This window comes from Coenobita brevimanus, chromosome 57 (genome assembly GCF_032717465.1).
Source record: "Coenobita brevimanus isolate Jiangsu-jjx chromosome 57, ASM3271746v2, whole genome shotgun sequence".
Lineage (NCBI taxonomy): Eukaryota > Metazoa > Arthropoda > Malacostraca > Decapoda > Coenobitidae > Coenobita > Coenobita brevimanus.
Window position 1 is genome coordinate 16,502,495 of NC_137010.1, and position 15,308 is coordinate 16,517,802.

At 41.7% G+C, this 15,308-nt stretch overlaps 1 protein-coding gene across 1 annotated transcript in view; it reads left to right on the plus strand.

Moving 5' to 3' along the window:
• Rnmt (RNA guanine-7 methyltransferase) overlaps positions 1 to 15,308 on the plus strand; it is a 113,194-nt gene that overhangs the window by 20,342 nt on the left and 77,544 nt on the right. Inside the window, exon 2 of the mRNA XM_080274426.1 lies at positions 99 to 319. Coding sequence (XP_080130552.1) covers positions 99 to 319 — 221 coding nt within the window. The remainder of the gene's footprint in view (positions 1 to 98; positions 320 to 15,308) is intronic.

A 15,308-nucleotide genomic window follows, 5' to 3' on the forward strand; every position in this document is an offset into this window, starting at 1 on the left:
TTAAAACTAGCATTTTTGTCCATGCATGGTATGGATGTTTAGTGAGATATGACTCTAAGATATGATTATAGCAGAACTGACCAATATTGTTACCTTAGGTTCGGTGGTGGCAAGTCACTATAACAGTATTGAAGAGAAAGGTCTGAAGGAGAGGTCTCGGAGCCGGATCTTTTACCTGCGCAACTCCAACAATTGGATCAAAAGTCACCTCATTTCCTACTGCCTGGACCAGATCCGGGATCGACAGGTGGACGGCTACCCAGTTTCCGTGCTTGATCTTGGCTGTGGCAAGGGGGGGGATCTACTAAAGTGGCAGAAGGTTTGTTGCACCACTGGGTTACCCCTCCAGAACAAGGAGATGTATATATAATTGTGTGTGTGTGTGTGTGTGTGTGTGTGTGTGTGTGTGTGTGTGCGCGTTCACTTACCGAATTTTTCTTATTTAATTGTATCTTAACAGGAATGAGCCAAGCTTGTACTGTCCCATGCAGTAAATCACTTATATTTTACATATATTTAAATTTATGAATTGTTTTGGCACACTATTTCATTCGGTAGTGCATTCCACTGATCAATTGCCCTATTTGGGAAACTGAATTTCTTTACGTCTGTATCACTTCTTTTAATGTAGTTTTTTGCCGTGTCCTCTGCTGATGCTTCCCCGTAGCTTATATGCTCATTTATGTCAATTTTCTCTTTTCCTGAGATGCATTTATATAGCATAATCATGTCTCTTTTCCTTCTCTCCTGTAGTGTTGGTAGAATCAGTTTTTCTAGAGTTTCTTCATAGCCTAGATCCCTTAAGCTTGGTACCCATCTTGAAGTGGCCCTTTGTACTTTTTCAGTCTTATATATGTGTTCTTTGAGATGAGGCTTCCAGACTACTGATGCATACTCCAGGGTAGGTCTGATGAATGATGTTAGATCTTTCTCAGCATGTCTTCATTTATTTATGTGAATGCTATTCTCATATTGGGAAGCAATGTATACATGTTCTGTTCCTTCTCACTGATGTGGTCAGCTGGAGATAGTCTGTTATTGATAATCACTCCTAGGTCCTTCTCACTTTCTGATATGTCTTGGGTTGAACTTCCTAACTTATAATCCGAGTCTGGTCTTTTTCCACTTTTACCAAACTTAGTTACTTGACACTTGTCCACATTGAATTCTGTGTGCCATTTATTGCGCCATTCATGAGTTTATTTAATTCTTCTTGTAGTGCTCTGCAAGATTCTGTGTTAGTAATTCCCCTTTGTATTTTTGCATCATCAGCAAACATATTTAGATAGCTTCTGTTTCCAGTGTTACTGTCTGTGTCATTTATGTATACTAAAAACATAATTGGTGCCAGGACTGAGCCCTATGGGACTCCTCTAGTCATTCCCTCCATGATGAGTAATTTCCCCTTAGTACTGTTCTCATTTCCCTTTTTCTGAGAAAATATTACATCCAAACAATACAGGTTGCCTTGGATTCTTCCTTGATGGTACAGTTTCTATAAAAGTCTTTGATGCAGTACTATGTCAGATCCATCCATCCATCATCCAATCCTTTGTTGCCCTATGAGGAGCGTAGGAGCCTGGGGCTAGGCAAGTTTTTTTTTTTTTTTAATGCGAGGAAGAAGGAACCAAAGGCCATGAGCCCGCAGTAACATTTCCCTCCAAGAGAAAAACAAAATACAATAGAGAGCCAAATTCAAGATCCGATCATTTTGAGATCCCTGGACACACTGCGTTTGAAAGACTGGAGATCATAGGCAGCAGGAAATACAGACAGAGGGAGACAGTTCCAGAGCTGACCTGTTGCATAAATGAAAGACTGGGAGTAACGGTTAACTCTTGCATTAGAGAGTTGGACAGAAAAGGGATGAGAGTTTGCTGCCAGACGGGTGCTACGCGCCTGTCGTAGAGGTGGAGGAATGCAAGCAGACAGTTCAGAGGAGCAGTGACCATTAAAGTAGCGATAGAAAAGAGATAAAGATGCAACAGTGCGGCGAAGAGACAGAGGTTGAAGGGAGTCAGTAAGAGGAGGAGAGTTAATGAGACGAAAAGCCTTTGACTCCACCCTATTGAGAAGAGCTGTATGTGGGGAGCCTCCCCACACATGAGAGTTGTACTCCACACAGGGGCGGATAAAACCCCTGTATAGAGTCAACAATTGTGCAGGGGTAAAGAAAGAGCGGAGTCGGCTTAGCACACCCAATCTCTTGGAAGCAGATTTTACAAGAGATGTAATATGATCTTTCCAAGATAAGTCCCGAGTAAATGAAACCCCAAGCATGTTCAAGGATGATGCAGGATTAATCTGAATATTATTAAACATTAGTGGGTATACCTGTGGAAGATTTTGTCGGGTTGATAGGTGTAAGAACTGAGTCTTAGATGCATTAAAGACAACCATATTATTTTTACCCCAGTCAGAGATACGAGCCAAATCAGACATTAGGTGTGCCATAGCCTCATCCCTTGTTTGTTGAAGTAACTGTTGAGATGGGCATTGCGGGAACCGAATGGAAATGTGAAGGGTGGAGTCATCAGCGTATGAGTGGATAGGGTTAGATGTACAGCTTAGAAGATCATTGATGAATAAAAGGAAGAGAGTTGGTGATAGGACAGAGCCCTGAGGAACACCACTGTTGATAGATCTAGGAGAAGAACGATGGCCGTCTACAACAGCGGCTATAGAACGACCAGAAAGAAAGCTAGCAATGAAGGCACAGATAGAAGGATAGAAACAGTAAGAGGGCAGTTTGGAAATTAAAGATTTATGCCAGACTCGATCGAAAGCCTTTGAGATGTCAAGTGCAATGGCAAAGCTTTCGCCAAAGTCCCGAAAGGAGGATGACCAGGAGTCTGAAAGGTACATGAGAAGATCGCCAGTGGAGCGTCCCTGACGGAACCCATACTGACGATCGGAAAGAAGGTTGTGATAGGAAAGATGCCTTAAAATTTTTCTATTAAGAATTGATTCGAAAACTTTTGAAATACAGGACGTTAAAGCAATTGGACAATAGTTGAAGGGTTGGGAGTGGTCACCCTTCTTTGGGACTGGCTGAATGAGAGCAAACTTCCAGCAAGAAGGAAAGGTACAAGTTGGCAGACAAAGGCGAAAGAGTTTGCCTAGGCAGGGTGTAAGCACAGAAGCACAGTTCTTGAGAACAACAGGAGGGACCCCATCAGGCCCATATGCCTTGTTAGTACTGAGGCCAGTGATGGCAGAAAATACATCCAATGAAGAAATTTTAATGTCAGCCATGAGGAAGTCAGAGGGGTGAAGTGATGGAGGAACAGCATCGGAATCGTCTAAGGTGGAATTGGAGGAGAAAGCCTGTGCGAAGAGATCTGCTTTATCAGTAGAAGAAATAGCTACAGAACCATCAGAGTAGAAAAGAGGAGGGAAGGATGATGAGGTAAAGTTGTTAGAAAGATTTTTGGCAAGGTGCCAGAAGGAGCGGGAAGAATTCGAGTTGGAGAGTTGAGAGCATTTAGTATGGATGAAATTATTTTTAGTAGAGCGAAGAACAGACTTAGCACGATTCCGGGCAGAAACGTAAAGATGATGTGATTCAGGGGTGGGTTGGCTCCGGTACCTTTTGTAGGCCTTCTCCTTGTTGCGGACAGCATTAGAACAAGCGTGATTAAACCAAGGCTTTCTTGCGTTAGTCAAAGGATATGAGAAAGGAATGTATGCTTCCATGCCCGAGAGAATAACCTCCATAATGCGCAAGGCACACTCAGATGGCTCCCGGCCATGGAAGCAATAATCATTCCAGGGAAAATCAAAGAAGTACTGCCTGAGGGCCTCCCAGTCTGCGGCTCCAAAATGCCACAGACGACGTTTCCCTGGAGGGTCCACAAGCCGTACCAGAGTGATAGGACAGGTTAAGGTAATAAGGTTGTGATCGGAGGAGCCCAACGGAGAGAAAATATTAACAGAGTAAGCAGAAGGATTAGTTGTGAGGAAGAGGTCAAGTATGTTGGAGCTCTCTCCAAGGCGGTCAGGGATACGGGTAGGGTGCTGTACAAGCTGCTGTAGGTCATTAAGGATAGAAAAGATGTAGGCTTGTTCACCAGGTGGATCCGTGAAAGGAGAGGAGAGCCAAAGGTGGTGGTGAACATTGAAATCTCCAAGAATGGAGATTTCAGAGAAAGGAGAAATGGACAGAATGTGTTCCATCGTAGAAGTAAGATAGTCGAAGAATTTTTGATAGTCAGTAGAATTAGGGGATAAGTAAACAGCACAGATATATTTAATCAGAGAATGACAGGAAAGCCGAAGCCAGAGTGTGGAGAATTCAGAAGAATCAAGTTCAGGAACACGAGAGCAAGATAAGTCGTTGCGTATGTATACACAACAGCCACCTTTGGCTTTGAAATGAGTATAGAGGAAGTAGGAGGATACAGAAAAGGGTTTGCTGTCAGTTGCCTCAGACAGCTGAGTCTCCGTTAGAAAAAGAAGGTGAGGTTTAGACGAGGAGAGGTGGTGCTCAACAGAGCGAAAGTTAGATGAAAGGCCGCGAATGTTGCAGAAATGAAGAAGAAGAGAGTCAGGCAGTGGTTTCAGGCACCTCGAGTCGTCACCGGGAGAGGGGCAGATGGCGGGGGCATTTATGGTCCCCCCCCCCGGGGACTCCGAGGCTTGATGAATCGACGCCATTTTTGGTGAATTTTGAATAGGAAGTGTAGTGTGTACTGTGCATGTAGTTTGGTGAAGATAGTTAGAGAAATTTGTACTGGATAGCATGCTGGCCTACTCTCTGTGTAACTGAGACACTGAAAAAGTTCAGCAAAGGGGGATGGTCAGGAACTAGTCCTGAGGGCTGATGAAACGGGAGCTCCAGCACTCCCTGTCATCGGCTTTCCATCCACCTCGGGAGTACTGCCCTGCTCGACTGGTGCTACAGTCTACTCCTGACATTTAAGATGAGAGTGACTATGTCAGATGTTTTCTCGAAATCTAAATAGACACTGTCCACCCATCCTTCTCTTTTCTGTAATGTTTCTGTCATCCTATCACGGTAACTGAATAGATTAGTAACACATGATTTTCCCTTTCTAAATCCAAACTGCTTTTCTATTATCATATTGTGTTCTAGATGGTTTCCCCAAACTTTTCTCATCAGTTCTTCTAGTATCTTACAACACTGGTTAGTAGTGCTGGTCGGTAGTTTGGTGGATTCTGTCTGTTCGCCATCTTGAATAGGGGAACAGTGTTTGCTTTCTTCCAAATATCAGGTAGTTTACCTTGACCTAAGGATTTCATGAATATTAGATATATTGGTCTATTTAACTCCTTTGCACATTTATGTAGCACCCAACCTGAAATTTCGTCAAGACCATTTGCTTTGCCTTTGTCTAATTTACGTAACTCTTCCTGGACTTCTTTTTTTGATATTTGTATATTTGGTAATATGTGTGGGCATGCATGTTCCATATCATGTCTCTCACAATTATTTTCATCCGTAACAACTGATTGGAAATTTTTATTTAGTACTTTACTAATATCTTTTTCTTGTGTATAGATGAGCCTCTCATCCGTAATGGACTGTATTTTATTTTTAACTTTGGTTTTGCTTTGAATGTAGCTGTATAATAGCTTAGATTGATCGCTACTTTTATTTATAATGTCTTCCTCAAACTGTCTCTGAGCTTCTCTCCTTATCCTTGTATAATCGTTTCTTGTTTGTTTTTAGGTGTATGCCCTCTCACTAGTGTGTCTTCTGTAATCTGTTCCAAAGCAAGTCTTATATTTCACTTGATTTTTTCCATTCTGTATTAAACCATTTCTTTATTTTCATTTCTGTTTCTTTGTGCTGTGGGATGTAATTTTGGTTTCATATTTCATAAAATTCACAGAATTTTCTATACACATCATTTAAATCATGTCGTTAATTTCCTTTTCCCAATCTGTTTCTAAGAAATACTTCTTTATCCACTCACTTGATGTAATGCTGCTCCCAGGTTTTGGTCATTCTCATCTTAAATGTCAGGACCACTTGCCTAGGCCCGTACTCCTATGGTCCTCATGGGGCAACGTAGGATTGAATGATGGATGGATGGATTTCTTTAGGTCATGGTAGTTGCCCTTTTTTTAGTTTAGTCTCTTTTTTTTTTTTTTAACTCTTATTACTGTTAACTATGTTATATGCAATCCTGAAGTTGCAGTTTAATGCTGCATGGTTGCTTTTTGCCGAATGGAGGGTGATACATTATTTTGTCTATCATTTTCTTGCCTAGTAAATATAAGATGTAGTACTGGTGGATCATCAGGTCCTTTTTTTCTGGTGTTGTCCTTTACATGGTGTGTTAAGAAAAACTCCTGCACAAGATCCAGGAGCTTTAGGTCCCAGCACCTTTCTTGGCTTCTTACGTCTAGATTGCAGTATTCCAATTTATATATGTATTGAAATCTCCATTTAATATAATACTTTCAGATATCTCTTCCATTCTATGTAGTAATGCTCTTAAACTCTGAATTTTACTCTGTGCCAGGTCTTCATAATCACCTCTTTTCTAAGTGTTTGTTTTGGGTGCCATGTACTGTATAAATTAGCCACAAAAACTTTCCCTTCAGAGTGTTAATCTCAACTGCAGTCAATTCTACTTGTGATGCTATATCTAGTTCTATTTTTTTTTTACTTGTAGATTTTTCTTTTTTAATATTATAATTTCTCCTCGTCTTCATAAATTGCTGTCTCTTCTCCATATATTGTATTCCTCTAAGTTTAGGGCATTGTTTGATATCCTTGTGTGTGTGTGTGTGTATGTGTGTGTGTGTGTCAGTAGGAAAGGGCATAACTTTGGGAAATGATACATGAAGGGATTAAAAAAAAAAAAAATCAAAATGTGCCCAAATGTCAGTTATTACTGAGCTGCAGTTGGAGCTCGCTCTGAGGTGGTCAGGGATATGGGTAGGTGTTGTACAAGCTGCTGTAGGTCATCAAGGATAGAAAAGGTGTAGGCTTGTTCACCAGGTGGATCGGTGAAAGAAGAGAGCTAAAGGTGGTGGTGAACATTGAAGTCTCCTAGAATGGAGATTTCAGAGAAAGGAGAAGTGGATAGAATGTGTTCCATCTTAGAAGTAAGATAGTCAAAGAATTTTTGATAGTCAGTAGAATTAGGAGATAAGTAAACAGCGCAGACGTATTTAGTCAGAGAATGATAGGAAAGCCGAAGCCAGAGTGTAGAGAATTCAGAAGAATCGAGCTCAAGAACATGAGAGCAAAATAAGTTGTTGCGTATATATACACAACAGCCACCTTTGGTTTTGAAATGAGTATAGAGGAAGTAGGAGGATACAGAATAGAGTCTGCTGTCAGTTGCCTCAGACAACTGAGTCTCAGTTAGGAAAAGAAGGTGAGGTTTAGAGGAGGAGAGGTGACGCTAAACAGAGCAAAAGTTAAAGGGAAGGCCATGAATGTTGCAGAAATGAAGAAGAAGTGAGTCAGACAATGGTTCCAGGAAGCTTGAGGCATCACCAGGAGAGGGGCGGAAGGTCAGGGCATTTATGGTCTCTCCCCCCCCTTGTCTCCGAGGCTGTTATTTAGCAGCCATGTCTTTATGTTTGCAAATGTACATTTGTATGTGATTCAGATGCACTACAATACATAAAGCATCCTTATTATTGCCTATTAGATCACTTGTAGGGGTGTTGGGTTTCTTATGTACGAGTCCAGGAACGCATCCCTGTATTTCTCATTAAACCTTAAGTTTGCTATACGATATTTCAGTATACGATTGCCTTTCTAGGAACGCATACTGATAATAAAGCGAGGAAGGCCTGTATACACAGAGATTCATAAAAAATTACGGAAAAACATATATTCTATGTTTCGTGTGTCGTCGTATACAGTTAAACAAACAATAATCTGTTTTTGAATGAAAACACACGACATGAATAGTAACAGTGATGTATAATGCTCTGGGGGGGGGTGAGTTTTAAGCAGATGGCATACTGCAGGGGGTGGGGGATTTGGGGTGGGGTGGGGAGAGGCCTGGAGGGGCGGTACTGGGGTATAGAGTGGGAGACAGAGACCACAAGACAAAGAGGACAGGCAAAGAAGGAGTACAGGGGTGTGGAGGATGGGTAGGGAGGATATAACCCTCCCTAGGGAGACAGGGAGGGGAGAGAATGGGAGGAGTGAACCATGGTGGTGTGATGGAGGATGGTGGGGGAGGGGAAGGGAGGGAGCTGGAGGCAGTCAGAGGAGAGGGAGGGGGAGAGTGAACAGAGGTATTAGGGTAGAGGAAGGTGGGGAGAGGGCAGTGGGGGAATCCCCCCCCCCCTTGCCATGCGTACGGGCCCAGATCCTCTCTCCTCCTTACTCAGGACTTGGTTCTCATTGGTTTGCGTTGATATACAGTATATCATAGTCAGACTGAAGCCTAGTGTCTGCAGTTTTTCCCAAAAACCTTTCTGTCTATCACACTTGGTATCTTGCGTAATCCTGAAAAAGGATTGATCGATCCTGTTAGCACTTTAGGGGTTAACAGAAAAATTTTATAACATCTTTCCCATCACAACCTCCTTTCTGAATGTCAGTATGGGTTCCATTAAGGACACACCACAGGTGCTCCTCTCGCCTACCTTTCAGACTCCTTGTCATCCTCCTTTCGGGACTTTGGTGAAAGCTTTGCCATTTCACTTGACATCTCAAAGGCTTTCAGTGAAGTCTGGCATAAATCTTTAATATCTGAACTGCTCTTTATGGTTTCTATCCTTCTGTCTGGATAAATCTTTAATATCTGAACTGCTCTCTATGGTTTCTATCCTTCTGTCTGTGCCTTTCATCTATAGCTTCCTTTCTGGTTATTCTATAGGTGGAGTTATAGATGGCCACAGTTCTTCTCCTAGATTTGTCAACAGTGGTGTTCTTCAGGGTCTGTCCTATCATGAAGTCTCTTCCTTTTATTCATCAGTGACCTTCGAAGCTGTACATCTAGCTTTATCCACTCATACGCTGATGATTCCACCCTTCACCTTTCCATTTGGTTCCTGTAACGTCCCTCTCATTACTGTAGTTACTTCAACAAACAAGGGATGAGGGAGTGGCAAACCTGATGTCTGACTTGGCTTGTATCTCTGACTGAGGTAAAAGTAATCTTGTTTTTAATGCATCAAAGACTCAGTCCTACACCTATCAATCCGACAAAATCTTCCACAGGAGTACCCACTGATATCTGAAAATAACCAGCACAATCCTGCATCATCCTTAAACATACTTGGGGTTTCCTTCTGTTGGGATTTATCTTGGAATGATCATATTACATCTCATGTAAAATCTGCTTCCTAGAGATTAGGTGTGCTAAGCCGACTCCGCACCTTCTCTACCCCTACTCAGTTGTTGACTTTATACATGAGTTTTATTCGTTCCTGTGTAGATTGCAACTCTCGTGTGGGGAGGCTCCCCACATACAGCTCTTCTCAACAAGGTGGAGTCAAAGGCTTTCTGTCTTATTAATTCTCCTCCTCATACTGGCTCCCTTCAACCTCTGTCTCGTCGCTACACTGTTGCATCGTCATCACTTTTCTGTCGCTACTTCAGTGGTCACTGCTCCTCTGAACTATCTGCTTGCATCCCTCCACCTCTACAACAGGCACGTAGCACCCATCTAGCAACAAACTCTCATCTTTTTTGTGTCCAACTCTCTAATGCAGGAGTTAACTGTGACTTCTAGTCCTTCATTTATTCAACAGGTCAGCTCTTGAACTGTCTCCCTCTGTCTGTATTTCCTACTTCCTATGATTTTCAGTCTTTCAAACAATGTTTCCAGGCATCTCAAAATGAACGGATCCTGAATTTGGCTCTCTGTTGTATTGGCTTTGATTTTTTCTTGGAAGGAATGGTGTGTGGGCTCCTTGCCTTTCGTTCCTTCTTCCTTACATTTAAAAAATAAATAGATAAAAAAGAAAATTGATGAATCAAAAGCTGGCTATTTTCTCATTTGATGATACAGAATAGGGGACATACCCAGGAAAACCATCCTGTTGGACTTTGCTTGCTTCACTGTTCTGAAAGTCTGACCATTGGCAATTTGAAATGTGTGCAGTTCACTTAATGTATTTTTCATTAAAAAAAAACAAAAAAAAAAAAAAAACATTGTACCTTTCATTATACATGGGATCAGCATGCAAGGATTTCCCTTATGTCTTCATCATCACCCATAATCTCCTGAAAAAGAATCATGGTGATGGGATCAACATGCAATGATTTCCCTTAGATCATCATCACCCATAATATTCTGACAAAGAATCATGGTGGACCCATAGGAAGTAGATTGTAGCACCAGTCGAACATACTCCCCAAGTGGATGGAAAGCTGATGACAGGGAGGGCTGGAGCTCCTGTTTCATCAGCGCTCGGGACTAGCTTCTTGACCATCCCCCTTTGCGTAACTTTTTAAGTGTTTCAGTAACACGAAGAGTAGGCCAGCATGCTCTCCATTACAGGTTCATCAAACTGTCGACACCAAACCAAATGCACTTTACACACTACGCCTCCTTTTCAAAATTTTCTTTAAAATGGCATCGATCCAGCAAGCCCTGGAGTCCTGGGGGGGGGGGGGTTGGCTTAAAAGCCCCCGTCATCCTTCGCTTTCTTGGTGACGAGCAAGTGAGATGCCTGGAACCACCATCTGACTCACTTCTTCATTTCTGGAGCATTCGTGGCCTTTCCTCTAACTTTCTTTCTCTGTTGAACACCACCTTTCCTCCACTAAACCTTACTTCTCTTCTTCACAGAGACTCAGCTGTCTGAGACAACTGAGAGCAAACCCTTCTCTGTGTCCTTCTACTTTCTGTATACTGATTTCAAAGCCAAAGGTAGCTGTTGTGCATATGTACACAACAACATATCTTGCTCCTGTGTTCCTGAGCTTGAATCTTCTGAATTCTGTACTGAAAGGCTTCGGCTGTACTGTCATTCTCTAACTAAATATATGTGCTGTTTTCTGATCCACTAATTCTACTGACAGTGAAAAATTCTTTGACCCTTTTATTTCCAAGATGGAACCCATCCTATCAGTTTTAAGTGGTTTCAATGTTCACCACTACCTTTGGCTCTCCTCTTCTTTCATTGATCCGCCTGATCCACCCGGTGAACAAGCCTACATCTTTTCTGTCCTTAATGACCTAGAGCAGCTTGTACAGCACCTCGTCTGTATCTCTGACTGCCTTGGAGAGAGTTCCAACATACTTGACCTCCTCCTTATAGTTAATCCTTCTGCTTAGTCTGTTAATCTTTTCTCTCCGTTGGGCTCATCTGATCATAGCCTTATCATCTTAACCTGTCCTGTCACTCCAGTAAGGCATGTGGACCCTCCCAAGAAGTGGCAGCTTTGGCATTTTGGGGCTGCTGGTTGGGATGCCCTCAGGCAATATTTCTTTGATTTTCTCTGGAATGATTATTACAGTACTTCCTCATCCGAGAGCCATCTGAGTGTGCCTCACACATTACGGAGGTTATTCTCGTGAGCGTGGAAGCATAGGTTTTTTTCGCTCTTCCTATGACTAATGCAAATAAATCTTTGGTTTAATCGTGGTTGTTGTAATGCTGTCCACAACAAGGAGAGAGCCTACCAAACGCACCGGAGCCAACTCACCCCTGAATCCTATCTCTCTTATTTTTCAGCCCGGAATCATGGTAAGTCTGTTCTTCGCTCTGCTAAATATAATTTCATTTGCACTAAATACTCTGAACTGGCCAACTTAAATTCTTCCCGTTCCTTCTGGCACCTTGCCAAAAACTTTTCTGACAACTTTACCACATTATCCTTCCCTCCTTTTTTCCATTCTGTTGGCTCTGTAGCTGTTTCTTCCACTGAGAACGCAGAACTCTTTGCTAAAACTTTCTCACTCATTTCCACCGTAGACGATTCGATGCTGTTCCTCCATTATTTCCCATCTCTGATGTCCTCATGGCTGACATTAAAGTTTCTTTAACTGATGTATTTTCTGCCCTCACCAACCTCAGTACTAACAAGGCAAGTGCCCTGATGGGGTCCCTCCTGTTGTCCTCAAGAACTGTGCTTCTGTGCTTACACCCTGCTTAGGTAAACTCTTTCACCTTTGTCTGTCAGCTTGTACTATTCCTCCTTGCTTTAAGTTTGTTCTCATTCAGCCTGTCTCAAAGAAGGGTGACCATTATCAGCCCTCTAGCTGTTGCCCAGTTGCTGTAATATCTTGTTTTTCAAATTTTTTTAAAAATAAATTTTCAACCAAAAATTTGTAAAGCACCTTTCCCATCACAGCCTTGATTCTGATCATCGGTATGGGTTCCACCAGGGCCCCTCCATTGGTGATCTTCTCACCTCCCTTTCAAACTCCTGGTCATCCTCCATTTGAGACTTTGGTGAAAGCTTTGCCATTGCACTTGACATCTAAAAGAATTTGATCAAGTCTGGCATAAGTCTTTAAATTTCCAAACTGCACACTTACGGTTTCTATCCTTCTATGTGTGCTTCATGTCTATCTTCCTTTCTGGTCATTTTATAGTTGTTGTTGAAGACAGCCATCGTTCTTCTCCTGGAGCTATCACTAGTGATGTTCCTTAGGGTTCTTTCCTTTTGCCAACTCTTTTCCTTTCATTCATGAATGGCCTTCTAAGCTGTACATCTCACCCTACCCACTCATACATTGATGACTCCATTCTTTATCATTACATTTGCTTCCTACAGTGTCCACCTCAGCAGTTACTTCAACAAACAGAGGATGAGGCTATGGCACACCAAATGTCTGATTTGGCTTATGTATCTGTTTTGAGGTAAAAGTAATGCTGTTGTCATTAATTCTTCAAAAACTTTGTTTTTACATCTTTCAACTCGTCAAAATCTTCTGCAGGAGCATCATCTAATTTATAACAATATCCAACTCAATCCTGGATCGACTTTAAACATACCTGGGGTTTCATCCTCTCTGAATTTATCATGGAAAGATCATATTACCTCACTTGTAAAATCTGCATCGAAGAGATTAGGCGTGATAGGCTGACTCTGTGCCTTCTTTACCCCTGCTCTGTTGTTGACTTTATACTTAGGTTATATTCATTCCTGTGTAAAATACAACCCTTGTGTATGGGGAGGCTCTCCACATACAGCTCCTCTCAACAAAGTGGAGAAAGCCTTTTCGTCTCATTTTCTCTCGTTCTCATACTTCTGTCTCTTCGCCGTGCTGTTGCATGTTTATCTCTTTTCTGTCGCTACTTCAGTGGTCACCGCTCCTCTGAACTATCTGCTTGCATCCCTCCACTACTACAGCAGGCACGTACCATCTGTCTAGCAACAAACTCTCATCTCTTTTTGGAACTGTCCCCCTCTGTCTGTGTTTCCTACTACCTATAATCTCCAGTCTTTCAGACGCAGTGTCCCCAGGCTCCTCAAAATGAACAGATCTTGAATTTGACCCTCTGTTGTCTTGTTTTTTTTTTTTTTTTTTTTTTTTTTTGTGTGTGTGTGGAATGAACAATCTTCTTGGCCTTTGATTCCTTCTTCCATTCATAAAAAAAAAAAAAAAAAAAAAAATCCCTTAAATTTCACTCCACTTGCTCCTCCACTGCTGGATTGAGAGAGAGAGCAAAACAGTTTTTCTGCCAGTTGGATGGAAGCCAAAACTGCCTTCCTAGGCTTAGGTAAACAAATGGGTTATGGATGCAGTTTTCATGTGCATTTCCTCCTTTACTTAATTTTCTCCTGTTGCTTTCTTTTATAACCTTTGGATGTGAGTCAAATATGATTATGAGCGAGCAGTTGAAGGAAAAGGAGAAGAGAGAGAGAAAGAGGGCAAAACCATTAATTGGCCATTCGGATAAAGGCTAAAATATCTTGGCTGAACTTTGTTAAACATCTCTTGGCCAGTGGATGAGGGTTGAAGTTGTCTTGTACATTTCTTGTTTTAATAATAATAATAATCGGGCCTTTTGTTTCTCAGAAGCGCCAGTTCTTCCTTTGGGAATTCACTAGCGCTCGACACCCATACATTATTTTTTACAGTTACAAGAATTGTGACATGTCTTGTATATAATACAAGCTACATCATATATACATGAAAGTGGCAATAATTAAACCCTATAATCATCCATCATAGTACCTCTCTCCAGGTCATAGCATTTTGAAAAAAGAAAGGCTTTCAGCTGTCCAACGATAGAGAGTTGTCTTATGGACAATGGCAATCTGTTATATAATCTAGGGGCGCTATACGCAAAAGAACGATCAGAGAAAGATGACTGGTGGATGGCTCCTGGCTCATCAAGATGCAAGGAATTATATTCACTGCGTAACATCACACCCGGGCGTGGCGACGGGAGTATCAATTCAGCAAGATACTTCGTTTCACCAAACTTAAGAACCTTAAATGTAGTAAGACACAGTTTAAATTCAATTCTAGCCTTTACTGGTAACCAATGCAACTCAGTCACAAACGGGGATAGTTGAGGTTCTCAGGGGGAGACCAAAGATAAGCCGTGCTGCCCTGTTCAACACAGACTGAACTTTTGTTAGTATATTATTTGGAAGACCAACCCACGGTGAATTACAATAATCAACACGCAACAAGACAACTGCATGGACCAGTGTTAAGAGGCACTGTCTATTCAGGAATTTTCTCACAGAGTATAGATTTCTGATATGCAAGTTACACCCTCTCACAACCTGATTAATATGTTCTTTGTAATTTAATTTAGAATTAAAATAAACACCTAGATTTCAAACAGAATTGACTGGGTGAAGCTGTGACACGCCAATGTTCAAAGCCAGGGCATTGTCAGTGTCATCACCCCTTCTGTTTCCTCGATGATGATCTAAGTTTTACCATCATTCAGCTTAAGTTTCCTCTTAGCCATCCAAATCTTAATATCAGACATTAGAGATTCAAACTTTGTCTTAGTATCATTGATATTTGACATCTTAACATAGAGCTGGGTGTCATCAGCATAAAAATGATAGGACACATCATGAGCATCAAGTAGAGATGATAAACTATGTAGATAGTAAATAGAATTGGACCCAAAACTCATCCCTGAGGGACTCCGAATAGAAAGGGAGCAGAATCAGAGCTAGCTTAATCAACAACCACTCTCTGAGATCTGTCCGACAGATACAACTTAAGGAGCAAGAGGGCACTATCACGAACGCCATAAAAATACAGGTCGTCCAACAATAGTTTATGATCTACTGTATCAAAAACTGCAGACAGATCCAACAGAACTAGGAGAGAGGACATCCCACTACAAGTGTTTGCCACCAAGTCACTCTGAATCCTTGTTAGTGCAGTTTCAGTTGAATGGTATTTTCTGTATGCTGATTGAACAACACGAAC